This window comes from Hibiscus syriacus, unplaced genomic scaffold (genome assembly GCF_006381635.1).
Source record: "Hibiscus syriacus cultivar Baekdansim isolate YM2019G1 unplaced genomic scaffold, ASM638163v2 tig00110156_pilon, whole genome shotgun sequence".
NCBI lineage: Eukaryota > Viridiplantae > Streptophyta > Magnoliopsida > Malvales > Malvaceae > Hibiscus > Hibiscus syriacus.
In genome coordinates this window covers 2,292,247-2,311,218 of record NW_024062606.1, presented here as the reverse complement: position 1 = coordinate 2,311,218, position 18,972 = coordinate 2,292,247, and the positions used below count along the sequence as shown (strand labels likewise).

The window sequence follows — 18,972 nt, the reverse complement described above, 5'->3', positions numbered from 1 at the left end:
CGCTGCTCTTACCCAGCGCGATTCCATGATTCCTTTATTCTTTTGTTAAAAAAAAATTAATCGGTTGAATGAACTTGTAGAAATCGAATATTTTTTTGTTCATTTGTTGTTAAATCTGAAGAAATTATGAGTGACAACGGTCTGTTAATGCTGGAGCCCGTGCAGCCGGTGGGGTTCGATGTTGTTCCCCCAGAGGAGAATCCAAGGCCGCCGTGCTTGTCAAATTATAAGGAGAATGAGGTCGTCAAAGGTGATGAGGAGGAGCCGCTTGTTCAGTCGGCCGAGTGCCGCATTTGCCAGGATGAAGATTGCATTAAGAATCTCGAGACTCCCTGTGCCTGCAGTGGTAGCCTCAAGGTAGTTTCTTTCATTGTTATTATTTTTCATTTCTTTTTCTTGATAAGAATTCAAACCAATTTCACGATTCGGTTCAATGAACCTCATAAAATTTGTGCTAATTTCGCAATTAACATTACTTTGTTTTGGCATTTTAAAAATACTACATGAAATGAGATTTATGATGAGCATTTCATGAAATCTCTGTGTGTTTAAAATTGCAGCATGCACATAGGAAATGCGTGCAGCATTGGTGCAACGAGAAAGGCAATATAAACTGCGAGATCTGTCATCAGGTATCTACTTGGTTTAGAGTCCCCCTTCATCGATTACGGCAACTTGGTTTCATCATTTTCATTTATCGCATTATTTTGAACTAGAACATTAGGTTTTTTGTGCAAGGAACGGAAAGTTTGTGGATTTCGAAGTAGTTCCACCAGAGTGGAAGAGGCTGAAATCGACTGCTTTTAGAATTAGCCTTTGATTTACAGGGAAAACCCTTTATTTCAAGCCCCGGTTTGATACATTTAGGCTTTGAATAGCTGCCAACGCCTTGTTAACTTCTTAGTGCTATTGAAATTTGGTTGTTAATGTCTCATTGCAAAGTTAGTATGTGCTTATCATTTGCCTTGCAGCCTTATCAACCTGATTATACTGCTCTTGGATGCGTCCAAACTGAAGAAACCACTATTGATATTGGGTATGTTTGAGGGACAACTGCTCTGTATGATCTGTTTGGAAGATTCCATCTTATTGAGTTCTGTATGTCTTGTAGTGGAGTCTGGACAATCTCCAGCCCCCTCTGAACTTGCGTGATCCTCGTCTCTTAGCCATTGCAGACGCAGAACGGCAATTTTTGGAAACCGAGTATGATGAATATGCTGCATTAAATGCCAGTGGAGCTGCATTCTGTCGTTCGGCTGCTCTAGTTGTAAGCTTTTAGTTACAGAGCTCCATGTCATATTCAATTTCTAATCATGTTTAGCACGGTGCTCAACATCCTTCTTTAGGTGAATTTAACATTAATCCCTGAACATAGGACTATTATCATTTCTATTTATTAATTTACAAGCCACGTCTTGAGGAAATATTTTGATGAAACTGATTTGGAGAAAGGACTTTTCTGAGCTGTCTAAGCATTTAACTCGACAATCTTTATTTTCTCACACGGCCATGTGATTAAGAGTCCATTTCTAAAATGATTGATTTTTTCCTTCAATTTTATCAGTTAATGGCGCTTCTGCTATTGCACCATGCATTTGATGTTCCAGATGCTGACTCAGACGAAGATGTGTATACCGTCTTCTCTGCAAGTTTTTGCGAAAGCTGAATTCCGGTATTTCACATACACACTTCTGAAGCATCTGTATTGTACTCATCATCTCAATTGGAGCCATTTCTTCTTAGATTGCATGGTTTCATGTTTCAGATTTTCTTGTTTCGTGCTGCTGTAATTCTCCTACTATGCTACATCATGGCTTGGGCCATCAGTGTATTACAGCGACGAAGGCAAAGACGGGTTATTCTCGGATTACTTCTACTTCCAATTTGAAAACTTCATGTTTGTTTCTCTTCCTGAGGAGGCCCGGTTCTCTATATCTTTTTTAACCACCCCTCCTTCGCATATTTCTTCAGACCTTGAAAACCCACCATATTTCTTCAGATAGTTTTTACATTTGTATCATATCAGCATATCAGTATCAGGGTGCGGCTGGGGCTGCAACAGAGGTTGCACTTGTGCTGCAATCCGGGCAACATGGTAACTACAGTAACTTCTCAGCAGGTTAGTGTTTGAAACATGAAGCCCTGCACTTACATTATATTGGTAGTTGATGAACAATGATGATCGTTCCTGTTTATTCTTGTCCGATCGATGAATTTTTTTATTTTCTATCCATCTGCCTGAACTTAGTCCAGTCATATTAAAGATGGAGATGAATCAATCTGCTTCAGTACTAGCCTGGAGCCCCTACGCCTAATAAAAGATTTTCCAGGTATTCCCCACCCATATAGTCAATGTCCACAAGTTCAGTTTAATTCTAAAAGAGCCCTAGCTAGAGAAATCCTTTTACCATCCGAGAAACCCGGCCACCAACCACCCCTTATGCGCCGATGGCTAAAGTGTCCTGGGGCATGGCACCTAGCTCAGCTGGAGAGGCCTAGCCTGATCTGAGAAGTGTTAGTTCGGTTCCTTGTGTCTTGTATATGAGCTCTGCTCTCATTCTCTGTATCTTGATTTTTCAATTTAAATTAATTTTCTTTCAATTTTTTCACATACCGGAATCTGGTTAGTCCGAGTTGTGTTGTGTGGTGAAGTAGGGAGGAATAAACAAGATGAAGCACCAAATTGTCTTTTGTGTATCTACTCTTTATTTACGACGTTGGAATAACATTTTGGAATTGTTAAAAATGTGAAATGCTCAGACTCCACTAGTTGGTCACATCAATGGATGCCCAAACACTTGGTGGTAATCTCTTATGAAGCAAATGCAGCATATATTCTCACATGCCCTCGACCACACTTGATCATCATCTATCAGAACAACCTTAAAAGTAAATGCCAGGTAAAGATTCTGCCTTTAACTTGTGTGTTTTTGGTAGCATCCCCATTTTGCAGTCTCTGCCTGATGGAAGAAAAAAAAGCTATAGTCTGTCTCAGATTGTTTGATCTTTCAATTTTGTTTATCTATAAAATACTCGATTGTTTATCTTGAAATCGCTTTGGTTTATGATCCGATATTTGCAAAATCGAGACATCAACATCGGTGTCTTCCTCGGGTCGGAGGTTGTCTCCTGAATAGGTCTCAACCCGGGGTCGATAACAATGTTGTCGATATCCCAACCCGGTGAACTTGTCTAAAAGGCTATCGATAGATCCGATGACATCAACAAGACTATTAATCGGTTCGATTTTGAACTAAACAAGAGTTTAAGGTATGGATGTGTTAGAAATGAAACAGCGGAAGAAAAGATGAAAAGATTTATTTAGGTAAGGAAAAGAAAGGTAGGGGAATAGATGAAAGATTGGGATTTAGGAAATAGACTTTATCTTTTGTTGAAATTGCTTTGGGTATTTTGAATGGGTCAGGGTTTAAATCAAAGTCCGTCGAGGCTGCCTCCTTTGGTCTAAATCTAAGTTTTAAAAGTATACACATTTAGACCAACCTCGAGAATCTATAGCATCCTTTCGCTTTTTCTTTTCTCAAACACCAGGTTTTATTTATGTTACATTTTATTTGGGTAGCGTTTGTTCTTACCTACATCTAAGCCAACATGATCAAAATATCTAATGTTTGACGGGTTTTAACTCGATCTGATCTTATAGAATCACATTCCTTGAAATTCATGTTCCAAGTGAATGTTATAAAACAAAGAATCTAAGTTGGTATAAGATCGAGTCTCGTAATGGTTTAGGACAGCAATTCATAATTTAATTTTCTTTATATTTATTTAATTTTTTTTGTAACGTTCAATTGGATGACAAAAGGTGTAGAATCAGAACATTAATAAAGAGCAAGGTTAAGTGAAATGATATGAGCAGCCACCATAATTAGCCCCACATCTCGAAAACAAACTTACCCTAAAGTGCAAGAATTTATGCTTTAGAATGTTCCTAGCTGCATGTGACATTTTGCATATTTTAATAATAAGAAGAAATAAAGCAAAATATACATATAATCCTTCCTACATTTAAACAAATTGAGGGACAAAAGACAAGTCTTTGATTTTTGAACTGCCTCTTCTTTTACATATAATATATGTGTGTATAAACATTCGCTTTCACTTTAAATTCTCATTCTTATATTTGGTTTTTGCTTTGGTTTGCTACTGTTGCAAAGCAATCTAGCTGTTCTTAGTGGTCCATGTCCATGGCTTCTGCCTTGACCAGTCCTTCCCATTAAAGAAACCCTAACAACACCCCTTACTTACCATCAAAGGAACGTCTTTATTTTTTTAATACCCTTCGTTTAATTTGCAGCAACTTTTATCTATATCGAACATTATTATATTTTTTCAACGAGTCGTATCTCCTTTTTCATTTCTTCGCCTACCGATATCTTTAAAAGAATCCATTCGCTAATTAAATCTTTTAAAGACCTACATCATCCGATCAATCGCGATCTCACGATCTTTTGACATGACTTCTAACATGTTAATGTCATCTCTCATAGTTAAATATACTGTTAAATGGCTAATACACTGATACTAAAATTTATTTATTATAAAACCTTTTAATTGAACAAAAAGATACTAAATTCACTAGAAGAGGACACAGTTCATCATCTACAAAGTGATGTCTTGTCATTAACTAATCGATTGCGATTTTCTGTCAAAATCAATAAAAGTAAATTATCCACGATTATCACAACCTAAACATTACCATCAACAAATATATATTTGTAGTAACTATAATTCGGATTACGCACGTTCGAGAAGCCTGTCAGACAGGAATAAGTGGGTCCGGAGTCGAACGTACACTTAGGAACTGGTCGGATGATGTGGCAGACAGAACACTGTGGCAAATGATACAAATTAGAAGGAAAGCTTAAAGAAAAAGATACTTGGCTTCTTAAGGGTATTATTCCATTTCCCAAAAACCTTTTATTCATCCATGTCAGATTCTTCCAAACAACAGCCCTAATTTGCTTTAGATTATTGCAGACTTGTGATTTTTAGTGAATCCACAAACCCAATCTTCTAATGTTGGGTCCCTCCATGTCTTTAATATTGCCTTTAAAGTCCTTTCCAAATCCAACAGGACACATAAATAACAGGCTTATGTCTGCGGCAATGGAACATAACCATAGAGTGACACCAGCACAAAACAAAGATATAGTTGTCTGTCTGCTTTTGCTTCTTCTTTGTTTCGAGTTGAATTGAGTTGAACCAAAAAAAATGATTTGCAGAGTTCAAAGAGTGCTTATATTTCTTATGATTTTCGGGTTATTGGCAGTTCAACCAGTTGAAGTTTCTGGTATGAGAAATTTGGACGTCTTCAGACATGTTCAACGTGTTCTCAAGGCCGTCGACACGAAGGGAATGGATACCGAGAAGAAACCGGCTTTCGGGAACAACGGATTCGACCCGAATAGGTCGAGCAAACGAAGAGTTCGACGAGGATCGGATCCTATCCACAACAGGTCTTGAAAAACCTTGATTGACAATAAGTTTAGAGTGGTTTAGTTTCTTCAACAAGGAAGTTCAATGACCTCAAAAGTAAGTTTCAACACTTCATAGTGATGTACTTCGGTGCTGATAAAAGAATGAAGCTGGTTGAAACCTCTTTGATTCTGAGGGTTGGTTGACTGGTTCTCTTTGTTTTTCATACGTTTTTCTTTTTCTTTTTTGTTACAAAGAGCTGAGTTAATCTAATTCGAATTTCGGATAAGGGTACGTATGAATATGTCATACGAATGTCGGATAAATATTTCAAGAAAAATGAAGAGTTCGAGTAGCATAGATAGAAGATATGTGTATAGTAAAGTTACTTGAAGACAATTTCATGGAGCCGCACGAATTAAATTACCTTCGTGGTTAAAGACATTTATGTTATTTCTAGAGATCACGAGTTAGAGCACCAATAACTGCAAAGGTGATCGAACGTTCTGTGTCAATCATATGATTAAAATTACTTAGAACAGATACTAATTTGTAATCTTCTTTTATCCGATCAATGAAGCAAATGAAAAGTACAGTTTATGGTTTGAAATTTCCCCGTAATTATTGTAACATTCATAGCTTTTCTTTTTCTTTTCTATTATTTCAAGAGAAAATATCTTATATTTGAATGTCATAGCAAGTTTCTTGAAAAATATACAGTCAATTTTTCTTTATAATTCTATGTCACAAGCGAAAATTTAAATTAAACTTATATGAAAAATATAGTTACTAACATTAAAATATTTGAATTTAAATTTTGAAAACACTAATAACTATATGAACCAACCGGATAAAACTTCGAATTCAAACAAATTACTACATGAAAACTTTATACTATGACTGAAACAAAGCTAAATTTTAATATAAATGAATATTTGAGTTTCATTTTTAAGCCATCAATATAAATTTTAAAATTGAGAGATCATAGTCTAATTGTTAAAAATTTGAAATTTACAGGGACTTACAAAAGTATTTAAGCCAAAATAAATACTTATTACTAAATCTGACTACTTTGGGCTGGAAAACCAAGACAAAAAGAGCCCAATAGAGTCCGGGTTTCGTTTTCCCTTAAAGCGGGGACTGAGCTGAACTCGCAGTCAATCCAGAAACCCTAGACCGAAAACCAGGGTGCGGAGGCCTCCAAAATGGTTCAGCGGCTCACTTACCGCTCGCGTCACAGCTACGCCACCAAGTCCAACCAGCACCGCGTCGTCAAAACCCCCGGTAACTTCTTCCATTTCTCCCTCTCCCCGTAACCCAGATTCGTTACTGGGTTTTTGGTTCCTTTGAATTCATGGGAAAAAGACCGTATGATCTATGGTGCATCGACATTGTGGTGATTTATTTCCTTTCCTTTTGTATTTTTGTTGCTATTAGGAGGGAAGCTTGTTTATCAAACCACGAAAAAGAGAGCCAGTGGACCCAAATGACCTGTTACCGGCAAGAGAATTCATGGCGTACGTCGTTTCTTTTCTTAGATTTTGATTGAAATCGTTGAATTTTGAAGGATTTTGTTTTCTGGGTATGAACTTATGGAGCTGAAATGTGATTCATTGGAGATTTTGATTCATTTTTTCCTGTCAAGTTTTGATCTTTACAACATTATAGACTTAATGAACTATTCATGGCATTTCAGTTGAGATATAATGTGTGTATATGGAGGGCAAATTGGGTATGTTTCAGTTTGAGTGAAGTTTTCACCAGTTGAGCTGAAATTTGCCCTATATTTTGTAGATTCCTCACTTGAGACCTGCTGAATACAAAAGGTCTAGATTGCCGAGAAACTGAAGGACTGTGAACCGTCCATACGGCGGAGTTTTATCCGGAAGTGCTGTTAGGGAAAGGTTTGTACATTAAGACTAGTATAAGTCTTCTCGTATCCGTGCTTATGATTGCTTTCGGTGGTACAAGACTTGTTTTCTTGATTGTGAATCATTGCAGGATCATTCGGGCCTGTTTGGTGGAAGAGCAGAAGATTGTGAAGAAGGTGCTGAAGATTCAGAAGGCAAAAGAAAAGCAATCATCCAAGAGCTAGAATTTCAATGGGGTAAATTTTGGCTTAATGGATTGATAGTGAACCTTGAAATAGTAGCTTGAGATGATTTAAGATCAGTGTTTTTATGTTTTCACGTTTGGCTGTTATGAATCTTGTTCTGCTTATCTGACTTTGTCGACGAACCATCTGTGTTGAAGTTTTGCTTTTTTGGAACATTCACTTGAATGCTGTTCTCCGGAAATTCATATTTCAGCCAAAAACTCGTCATTACCGAGTTATCTGATCGCCTCTAAATGACATACATTGCTCCATTCATTTCATTATAAAATGTTTGTTGCAGAAGAATGACACATTCTGATCGCCTCTAGATAGCAGCCTGAACTGATTGTTGCAGAAGAATAACAAATTAGGATTCATTTGTACATTGTTAGTTTAATATATGTCAACATTTTAAACAAGAATACATGAGCACTAAACGAACATGTACATTAATATTAAACTAATAAAACATACATAATTTCGAGCAAACATAAATAAAATTATGAAATTTTTAACAAACACGAATCAAACATAAATAAATTCATTCTTGATCAATTTAAGACGCACAAGCGACTGTACTGGTACTTAATATCATTTTACGAACACCAAGATTTGAATTAAACTTATAGTTGAATGACAAAACCTTGTAGATAAGTTTTCAAAAACATCACTGATGCATTTTTCTATGGACAAAAGTAAGCATCAAGTTTAGTAATTCAGAATATAGGAATATACAAATAACAAAAGCAGTGTGGTTTACCGATATAAGCAAAAAGCGCTGTCAGTATATTTTACGCAAGAAACTGAAAGGATGCTCAGTCTAACCAATTTAATCATCCTTTAACTCTTTCCTCGGCCGTGCTTCAAATCCCCCTTCTGCTCTCTTCTCGAGCGAATAAGGCATGTGCGTTCCGAGAATTCTATCCCACATGATGAAGAATGGTTGCGAGAAGTTGTATTTGGTACCATGAAGCTGATGGTGGATATCATGATATGCTGAATTGTTTCTAAAGAAAATATGGAAGGGGTTCCCGGGGAGCATTAACCCACAATGGTCATCCACGGTTTTCATGGTAGCGAATGAGAAGAAAAATATGGAAGTTCGAGGAGACATGCCGGACAGGAGAAACGATAGGGCACCACCTATTGTGTCGCCGAGAAGCCCCTCCACTGGATGATTGTACAAAGCTCCAAATGCATAAGGAACGACGAGACGATGATGCAGAGAGTGAACGTGTCGGTACAAGAACTTGTTCTCGTGCATGTATCTATGCAGAAAATACTGCCAAGTATCCAGAACCACCATTGCCGTGACAAACTGTCTAACTAGAACAATAAAGGAAGTTGACTGTAGTACAGAAGCCCCATCATCACCCCCTGCGACCTGCAAATTAAAAAGTTCGATAAAACTATATACAACCGAGACAATTTCACAGCTGAAACTGCTTATAAGGCGCATTATACACTGGCAAAGATAGGGATGTTCAAGTTCAATTAACAGAAATAAAACCAGTCAACGAATCAACTATAGATCATGAAAGTTAAAAGGAGCTCTCGAACACAATATGAGCGTTTCATCATGTGAGAAGATACAAAGAAACTTACGAAATCATTCCTAAAATAGAAGGAACTTTGATGTGGCTATCATACCTGTTAAATTAAACTTTCGACCAATAAGCTAGATATCACAAACACAAGCCGTAAGAGAGTATATATCCGCATTTATTGCGCCTACCTCAAATCTAATTAAGAAGTTTCAAGACAGATCATTCAGCATACATGCAGAATAACAGTAAGATTATAGCTGAAAACTCATAATTATAATGACAAGTCAAAGCTGTGTTACCCAAGCATGAGGCGAGTATTGGACATAAGTATCTTAGCTCATATTGTTAGAAGTCTTCTCATAGAATTGGAGGATTGTACTTAAATACACATGTCTGAATATGTATTATACTAGCTTAAGATTAGTGTTCTCATGGCTACCTAAAGCTTAAAATTATCCATCCAAGCTTTGTAATCAGCTTGAGCAAATACATCACATGCAGTGGAGTGATCCAAATAATTAACTCCAATCTCTTCTTCATATCTTTGCAAAGTAATTAAGTGTAAGAATCTGGAGCTATGCTAAGAAAGATTAACGAAGTCTTATAGCCTATCTTACTTTCTAATTAAGCATCAAAGCAAAAGTAAAACAAAAAGTCATACACATAATAATAAAATTCAACGATGCACACATCAAGGTAAAACAAGACCGCACCGAAAAAATTCCAACTACATTTAGATTGTGAAAAACCAAATCAATAATAAAAAAAGTAAAAGAATGAACAAGTGTTTCAGCAACGATTTACCGCAAACAAAAGGATGGCGACGACAGCCTGAACTGCCTGCTGCAGAAGGACGCCTTTGACGACAGTTGGTTTGGAAACCAAATTCTTCTCATCCTCGTCGCTTACTGAATGCAATCTATAGCTCTCAAAAGATCCTAAACACATATAAATTCCGGAATAAATCCAATAGACAACAATCGGGACGATAGTCCCCAATAACTCGTCAGATATAGCGAAGCCCATCTCCTTGTACTAAACAAACTTCAAACAAAACACATGAATTTGTAAGAAGAGAAGAAAAGAAGTTCGAAGCTAATGGCTTAACCCAGAATAAGTCAAAATCGACGGTTTACTCAAAGAAAAATAGCTAATAATTGTTTTGGTCAATGATTAAAAGTCTAAGCGCTTGGGAAACAGCTATACATAAAGACGAAGAAAGACAGATGGATCAAAGTTCTTATTAGAAGTTGGAATGAAAGAGGAAAATTCCAAATAAAACAGAATTGGGGGAAAATGACGAAGGCATAATGTTAAAATATCATGAGAAGTGATTCGGTGCGTACGGCTCTATTGTGAAAAATGTTGTAACAAATTGTGATCCTTCGATTTCTGATTTCTTTTTGTTAAGTTGATCCGACGGTTCTAAGAACAATTCCTTTTATATCAGGACGGACCCGAGCGAATCTATACCCAATGAGAATTTATACCTACTAGTAGTTTCCAATTGAATGACACGTAACTAAATAGTTAAGGATAATCTTTCATCTGTTTGGAATATTATATATTCAAATAAATTTTATTGCTTATTAATTTATAAAATAAATTGATATTCGTATAATAACAAAATTTATTATGATTTTTTATTAAATATTTAATTTGAATATTATTTTAGAAATAATGTAGGATAAATTATGCATTTAGCACTTAAACTATCAATTTTGATCTATTTTAGTACTTAAATTTTCATTTTTTTCAAAATAATACTTAATGTTTAGTTTTAATTTCATTTTAATACTTATCGTTGAAAAAATTAAATGGGTGATTTTCCCGTGACATCTTTTTTATGAGTAAATTATATCATTCATCACTCAATTATCTCTCACTCCTATTTTACTCACTAAAATTTAAATTTTATAATTTAATTATTTAACTTTTAAATTATTCTTATTTAATCACTCTAACTTTCAAATTTATTTTCTTATTTATAATTATATATTATTTTTTGACAAATTTAATTATATATTAAAATAATAATAAATGTCATGTCAAAAAATTATTAATAAAATAAATTAGTGTGATTAAAATAGAAACAATTTAAAAATTGAGTAGTTAAATTAAATTTTGTAAACTTTAATACCAAAATAAGAGTGAAAAGATAATTGAGTGATGAATGATGTAATTTTACCTATAAAAAATACAAGGCCGTTAAATTTTTAACGACGAGATATTAAAATGAAACAAAAATTAAATGTTAGATATGATTTTAAAAAAAAATTAAAGTACTAAAACATACAAAAATTGATAGTTCAAGTGCTAAACGCAAAATTTATCCAATAATTTAATCATTTTCAGTACTTTTTTTTAAAGATAAAAAACAAGTAAAAACCAACTTTTGCAATCGAATCTTAACGTAAGACATCGTTTAAGCTAAAACAAGGGACCTGTGAAGGCTGTGATTGCACATCCAGTAGCCTTTATAAAGGCTACAGAGAAACATATTGAACAGGTAATCCAGAAATCAATAAACATTCAAAGTAAATTGCTATTTTGATGTGTTTGTTGATGATTCTTCAGTCTCACTGCTGCCATGAACAAGCTGGCAAAAAAAGTGTCTAATAATCTGTTTTAACAAGCTGCGCTTGGGATCCAATAACATTTTCCTCCCCTCTTCTTTCTTTGAGATGTTCATAAGTATGGAACCAACATGATCAAAAGGGTCATCTTGTAAGCATGTAAAAAAAGGATGTGAGGTCAACATTTGAACAAGAAATATATATTACGAATACAAGTATACAAGGCTACAGATGACTTAAGCGAGAAAAGATGTAAAACACACCACTGGTTTCACTTGATCTACAGAATGATCTTACAAGCTTCATTACATAAAGCCCTTGCATCTTGTCATCTCCAATCTAAAAAGCACAAAAAGTCCCCTGCTAAGTGATTAACGATTCCCAGAGATAAGGCAGAAAAAAATAATGATAATGAGATGAGAAGCAACATATAAACACACACACAACATTCAACATAAATCTCAAAAAAAAATATATATGAACTGTCCCAATATTCATGCAGATTTAAGAAAGGATTAATAAGTCATAGGACATGACAAAAGCACCTGAAGCGAAGACGAAACACCATCATTCAACTGTGTTATATTAACAAGGAGCATAACCAGCAGCCGAGTAATACTAGAGCCTGGTTTATACAACAAATCCATGGCTATTTTAATCATCCCCATTTCAACCATCTTGGCGGCCAATCCTGCATTTTGGGACAGATTTACGAGAGCTTCAGCAGCTGGTTCTGAAACTTCCTGCAACATTGATGCATGAGACAACCACTCCATAAAACAAAAAATTCAAAAGAGAGCTACTTGTGTTAATTGATTCAAACATTTTCAATGAAATCACTTAACTGACAAGCACTAATGATTAGCTAAAGAAAGTTTTGTGAAAAAATAAACACCTTGTCGTCAGCCAAAAGCCGAGACAACGATGGAAGCACGGAGCTGGCATAGTTGGAAAGCGAGTGCAAGCCATCCTCAGACCCTGTTAATCCTCGCACAATATCGACTGCTGCCTTCTTCACCTACACATATCACAATCAATAAATATCACTACAAGAAATTCAACTGAGCTAAGAAACAGTAACAACACTTATTGGAGAAACTTCTATATAATTATAAATTCAACACTTTGAACTCTACAAGTTGTAAAAGGAACAACCAAAGCTGGGATTTAAATGGGATTTTGCTGTATGAAAATGAAATGAACCGAAAATGAATCGTTTAGCGTAGTTTTGCTGATAAGTAAGTAAATATAGAGTACAACTTGAAAACAGGTCGAGTAAAAGAGAAAACCCAGATAAATTATAATAGATTTTTTACATCAAATCGAGGCGACTTTTAGGAAGCAAAATAGAGGGTTAAATTGAACAAATGGAAACTTACAGGAGGAGAAGGGGCAGTGAGGAAGCCTAGTAGCTCTTCCAGTTCGGTCGCCATTATGTTTCTTCTGTTGATGCCTTTCGACGGTGAAGCAGCGCACAATTTGTAAATCGGTGTCCTCAAAACGACTTCGTTCCATATTTCATACTAGGGTTAATGCACCTTTTGGCCCCTGCCTTTTTCTGTTGCAATTTGGCCCCTCAATTTGGCTTTGAACTACAATTTGACCCCTTATTTAGGCTTTGGGTTGCAATTTGGCCCCTAACCCTTTTTGTAGGATTTACTTTAGTTTTGATATGTATTTTGGCTCCTGAGTATTTTTTGCACAATTTTAAAATATAATTATTTTTATAATAAAAATTATCTAAACCGGTAAGGATTATAAGTTTTAATTCAATATAAATTCCAATGTTATCAAAATCGGATCGGACCGGCCGGTTCGGCCGATTGAACTGGGAACCGATTGCATATCTGGTCCGGTCAACCTCCAAAACCAGTTTTGCAATGAACCGCTAAAGAACCGGCGGTTCACACAATTCTATTTTTTTAAATTAAACCAAACGACGTTGTTTGTTATGATTTTTTTCAGCCTCAAATTTATTTTCTAATTTTGCATCTGGGTTAAGCCATTTTCACGAACGTTTGCAAGGGTGAACCCTATCCCTTTTTCACTTTGGGTTCCTTCATCACTGTTCCGTCTCCGATATCATACTCCCTCAACGGCGTCGTACTCTGTCATCAGCAACCTACTCCATCACCGACGCGCTCTACTCGTCTTCCGCACAACATCACGACATCATCTTCGTCTCGATTCCTACCATGCCTCAGCCACAAGTGTTTTCTTTAATCATAATTTTTTTAGGTTTTTGTTTGTGCTTGATTGAGCCTGCTAATAATGTTTACTTGTTTAGTGTTCATGTTTCTACTTTTCCTAATATTTTGGAATTTGAGGGAATCAATTTCAATGACTATTATGATGATTGATACTTGTATCAATTATGTACTTTTTTATTTAGTTGTTGATGAATTTCATTAGGTATTGACCTTAAATATTATGTCGTAGTTAATTTAAATCATTTTGTTTCACTTTATATTATGATATTTAACTTATATATGTTATGACTTGTGATATTTTTTATACATTTTAATATTGTGAACTTAAAAAGAGTGTTATATATATATATTGCTTTGAATATTATGTAAAATTTTTAAAAATATTATTTTATATAAACCGGTTCATCCCCGATTTAACCACGGTTGAATCAGTACCTTCACTGGTTTAAGGTCCGGTCCGATTTTAAAAACATTGATAAATTCAGATTTTGTTGGTCAAATAATTCAGACAAAAAAATATAGATGTTAAAAAATTAATTTGAATCTAAATCATTTATTACAATGTGTTTAAATTTCTCTTATGAAAAAACGAGTACTATAAAATATAATAAATAATTAGAACTCGTTATATGAACATAACGATTTTCGTACAATTTTCGTCCAGTACATTGACGAATTCTATTTGTTAATATAATTTATAAAAATTATCATGTGGACATAAAAAACTTCACGTGTACTATACTAAAATTAGTCTTGATTTCAAAATAATTTTTTTAACGTACATATATTTCAAAGTGAAAATCGCTCACAATATTTCTAAATTTTATTGAAAAATATAAATTTTAACTATGAATTTACATTAAAAGAATTTAAGGCCAAATTGCACCCAACAAAAATTTAAGGACATATTTTTGTTCAAAGGTTTTGAAGGTTGCATCCAACATTTTATAACATTTAACGGTGAGAAATTCAATAAATCATTATTCTATAATCGAAGATTATTTATATATTTTGCTCATAAAAATAAAAATATGGCATTAAAGAAAATGATTAATTATAAAATAAGTGTCCAAACTATAACGTTTTTTACGAATATATTTCTAAACTATTTTGAATGATCTTGGTGTCTAACGTTATAAAAATCATCACTTTAGGTGTCTTGGCCGTCAATCGTATTAATTTTCTCTGTTAAGTGACACGTACCACAATACGATAAGTTTAAAATTTTTATATATAATTAAAAATTAAAATTATATTTTAAAAAATACACTATTTTTGAAATAACTCTAAAACTTTGAAAACCTTCATTTTACCTCTTAAACTCAAGGCACCCGTCGCCCTTTTTTCGTCGACGAAGTTTCACCTGATCTCACTTTTTCGGTGATTTGACGTTTTATACCCTGTGAAACAGAGGATAAAAATCACGATCTCAAGTGATTCTGACGGCTAATTCACGACAACTACAACGATATATGGTTATGAGAATGATAGAGACTACTGGCCGAAAAGTCGGCAATAAAATATTTTTTATGAATAAATTTTAAAATTATTGGATTGTGACATATGTTAATTAACGAAAAAATTAATATTGTTTGACAATCTTAACACCTATAATTAATAACTTTTGTAATGTTAGACGAACATCATTTGAAAAAATAATTTAAACCCTTATTCAAAAGTATTATAGTTTATGAACTTTTTTTATATTTAAGCCTAAAGAAAACAGTGGGCGGCAAGGTCTATAATTGATCGCCTGAGTAGAGGGGAGCACGGAAGCAGAGCAATCCAGTTGAGAAAATGGAAGCTTGTTTGACCAAATGCTGGCAATGGCAAAGCAAGGGTCTTTTCACGTCACTCAACTCCGTTCGCCGCTCGTCCATCTCCACTCACTCTGGTTATATTCCCTTTCCTTTTTCTACTTAAATTAATACAAAACCATCTTTTTATTTCTTAATTTGGACTCATTTGCAGTTAGAAATTCGGTTAAAAGAGCATACGATGGGCTGCTGTTGGACGCCGCTGGCACTCTCTTGCAATTGTCCAATCCTGTAGAAGACACTTACGCTTCCATTGGAGCTAAATACGGTCACTTTTTCTTTATTATCCGTTTATCGTTATTATAATTATTTCTTAAAAGATCTTAGAGACTTTTCAATCTGGGTTTTTCCTTGTTTCTTGATTTAACTCTTGAAATTATGGTATTCTAGTATAAAGTTTTTATTCAATTTGACAAAAACAAAAATCCTCTCTTTTAGGTCTGAAGTTGAATTCAAATGAAATAAAGCAAGGATTTAGGAGGGCTTTCGCTGCCCCCTGGCCTGATAAGCTCCGTTATGAGGTTCCTTGTTTACTTTGTTGCTCTCTTTATTTTGATACTCTAATTTAGGATCATTGGATGAGTGTAGATTGAGAGTTTTTTACAGAAAAAAACCATAACCTCAACATTCAGTTTACACCCGTCCAATGGTTCAATCTTTGTATGGTTGCAGATTCGACTTTCATGGTACATGCTATGCTACAATATATTTTCTTTAAGTAGTTGTAATTTCCCTTTGCTCTTGTGTTGTATATTGATAGGGGGATGGAAAGCCATTTTGGAAACTTGTTGTCTCTGAGGCCACTGGTTGTTCCGATGACGATTACTTTGAAGAAGTCTATGAGGTAATCTTTAGGGGCTTGCTTTTCCATTTTCATGTCCTTGAAGCTGCACTAATGAATAGAAATATAGAATTTCAAGAACTTAAGTGGCTGCTATTTAGTGACTGTCTCAACTGCAAGTAATTAGACCAGCGGCTCATTTTATGTTAAGTCTGAAGTAATTAGTGACTGTTTTTCAGCATTATGGCAATGGCTATGCATGGCGTCTTCCGGATGGAGCTTCAGAAACAATATTCCATCTGAAAAATGCTGGAGGTCATATTCATCAAGTATTCTTCTTCTTTTACTTTTGAAACTGATAATGGTAATACAAATTGCTTGGAATACATACTTTTTCCCCACCAATTCATTTCTCACTTGGTGAGTGATGGTACAGTTAAAGTGGCTGTTGTGTCCAATTTCGACACCCGATTGAGGAACGTGCTGAAGGAACTCAATGTCATAGATCTGTAAGTATCAAGTTCTTTGTCAATGCTGTTTCCTGTGCTTCTTAACATCAAAAACATTTTTAATTGTATCGATGATTCATGAGGCTGCTTATGAATTTTTGCTGGTTTTCCCCTTAATTAGCAGCGATCATTTCTTTTTACTCTTAAAACTTGGGATGCATCTTTTGTTATAGTTAGCATGGATTCACTGTTTCTCTTGTTTACTGCCTCATTCTGAGCTTGTGATGGCTCGTACAAACCTTTCGTTCCATACCTCTATCTCGTTTTACACTTCTACTTTCGTGTTAGATGCCTGAAAGGAGAAAAATGGCTTTTGTTTCAACCATTCAAGCCATTCATATAGTCGTCTTTACGTTTGATTTGCAACCCATTTTTTCTTCATTTTCAGGTTTGATGCCGTAACTATATCTTCGGAGGTTGGTTATGAAAAACCTGATGCAAGGATATTTAAAGCTGCTTTAGGTTTGTATTAAGTACCAAAGTATATCTTACTCATTGGTACATAATCCATTTAACTGTTACCAGAAACTTAGTAGTTTCACTAACATGCCCTGCTTGGCTAAATTAACGTTAAAGATATCTCTGTGTAGATCAAATCGATATGGAGGCCAACAAGGTGGTACATGTGGGGGATGATCTAAAGGCAGATAAGGTGGGAGCCAATGCCTTTGGGATCGAATGCTGGTAAGTTATCTTTCTACTAGTATAAAGACGTTCTTTGAGATTGCCATCAAAATCCAACACAACAAACTTCCATTTGAAACCAAAGTGCTTCATATTCGAAACTGATTACGCATATGTATTTTCAGTCGAAAAAACAGGTTGAAAACATTCAGTCATTTGTTTCGTTCTACTTTCTTCCTATATGTCGGTCATGATTACGTACACGAAACTATCCTTTTATCTTTATCGTGCAGGTTGTGGGGGAAAGACGTAAAGACATTCGCGGACATTCGGAACTCAATACTCGTCTCAGATTCATAGCTTCGGGAAAATAAAGCTTTTGATCAGATTGCCAGGCATGTAATAAAGTGTTAACAAACATGGAACAAACTATCTTTCAAAAACCCTAATATATGATCATGTCCATGAAAGGACTCATTGCATAAAATCCCCAATGTTTGATATTAAGTGGGAGGCTGGGAGCCATTGCATTATTAATATCATTGTTTGATAATGATCAATGACTAACCATTTAAACTGATATATACTTTCAAGTCTTGATTAATACCAAATTAAGAGTTTATTCATTCTTTTATTAGAAACATATAAATATTAAATTTATACATAAATTTTGATCTAATATATACTTTGATACATAAATATTAATTTTGAAGGTGGTCACCTACGGAGTGATCATGTCGAAATAGAGCGTTTTGGGATCCGAAAACACAAGACCATAGAAGGTGACAATGGGATCCCAACGTCGAAATTAACTTGTTCCAACCTGGAGACAAGGTCGGAGCTGCCGCCCTAGAGAGCTCCACATAAGCGGAGCTCAACCAAGGACCACCACACCGAGGTGGAACTACTCGATACGATCGACCATGGGTCGATTCCGGAGAACTTAAATCCGATCCCGACGACATTTTGGACGTGGTAAATTCTAGTAATCATGTCATCAGCGGGAGTGGCGCTGCCGATCCTTTGCGGACATTGCCTTCAGCTACAATGAATAGTAGTAGTGGTGAATCTAGAAAAAAAAAATTAGAGTGAGTTCACTAATAATATAAAATTTTTATATCCAAATAGATACAATAAAATTTCAAGGTGGGTACAATAAAATTTCAGGGTAAGCATACATATAAATTAAGAGGGAAAAATTCGAATTTTAAGAAGAAAATTTGAATTTCAAAAAATTTCAGGATGGAAACGTGTCTACCCTAATCACAATGTACGTCTGCCACTCTATAGGAGCACTATGTCTAGTAGGTACATTTTATGAATTTCGCTTCTCCGAACTCTCTCTTGCCTAGACAACAATCCGGTTTGGGAATCGAT

General features: G+C 35.0%; 5 protein-coding genes and 1 long non-coding RNA gene across 6 annotated transcripts in view; 3 read left to right on the top strand and 3 right to left on the bottom strand.

The window, feature by feature from the left end:
- The window catches only part of LOC120216028 (cyclic dof factor 1-like), a 28,214-nt gene extending 28,068 nt beyond the window's left edge, over window positions 1-146 (bottom strand). The window contains exon 1 of the mRNA XM_039213545.1: window positions 136-146. The gene's annotated coding sequence lies outside the window, so the exon portion shown is untranslated. The remainder of the gene's footprint in view (window positions 1-135) is intronic.
- LOC120215786 lies at window positions 127-2,888 on the top strand. Its single transcript, XM_039213353.1, has 5 exons — window positions 127-357; window positions 561-632; window positions 972-1,040; window positions 1,112-1,267; window positions 1,565-2,888. The coding sequence occupies exons 1-5, from the start codon at window positions 127-129 to the stop codon at window positions 1,664-1,666; spliced, it is 630 nt and encodes a 209-aa protein (XP_039069284.1). The 3' UTR covers window positions 1,667-2,888.
- Window positions 2,889-6,589: 3,701 nt separating this feature from the next.
- On the top strand, window positions 6,590-6,947 carry LOC120216032. The gene is made up of 2 exons (XR_005525017.1): window positions 6,590-6,720; window positions 6,874-6,947. It is a non-coding gene; the product is annotated as an uncharacterized LOC120216032 (long non-coding RNA).
- Window positions 6,948-8,218: 1,271 nt separating this feature from the next.
- On the bottom strand, window positions 8,219-10,244 carry LOC120216021 (sphinganine C4-monooxygenase 1-like). Its single transcript, XM_039213538.1, has 2 exons — window positions 9,883-10,244; window positions 8,219-8,915 (listed from the first exon to the last, which is right to left on the bottom strand). Exons 1-2 carry the CDS (start codon window positions 10,102-10,104, stop codon window positions 8,361-8,363), a joined length of 777 nt encoding a protein of 258 aa, XP_039069469.1. The 5' UTR covers window positions 10,105-10,244; the 3' UTR covers window positions 8,219-8,360.
- Window positions 10,245-11,506: 1,262 nt separating this feature from the next.
- Window positions 11,507-13,116, bottom strand: LOC120216022 (protein HGH1 homolog). The gene is made up of 5 exons (XM_039213539.1): window positions 13,034-13,116; window positions 12,550-12,672; window positions 12,200-12,397; window positions 11,918-11,993; window positions 11,507-11,802 (listed from the first exon to the last, which is right to left on the bottom strand). The coding sequence occupies exons 1-5, from the start codon at window positions 13,085-13,087 to the stop codon at window positions 11,624-11,626; spliced, it is 630 nt and encodes a 209-aa protein (XP_039069470.1). The 5' UTR covers window positions 13,088-13,116; the 3' UTR covers window positions 11,507-11,623.
- Window positions 13,117-15,626: 2,510 nt separating this feature from the next.
- On the top strand, window positions 15,627-18,018 carry LOC120216025 (haloacid dehalogenase-like hydrolase domain-containing protein 3). The gene is made up of 9 exons (XM_039213541.1): window positions 15,627-15,758; window positions 15,836-15,949; window positions 16,120-16,202; window positions 16,442-16,525; window positions 16,702-16,777; window positions 16,899-16,971; window positions 17,360-17,433; window positions 17,562-17,655; window positions 17,889-18,018. Exons 1-9 carry the CDS (start codon window positions 15,662-15,664, stop codon window positions 17,953-17,955), a joined length of 762 nt encoding a protein of 253 aa, XP_039069472.1. The 5' UTR covers window positions 15,627-15,661; the 3' UTR covers window positions 17,956-18,018.
- The last annotated feature ends 954 nt before the right edge of the window (window positions 18,019-18,972 follow it).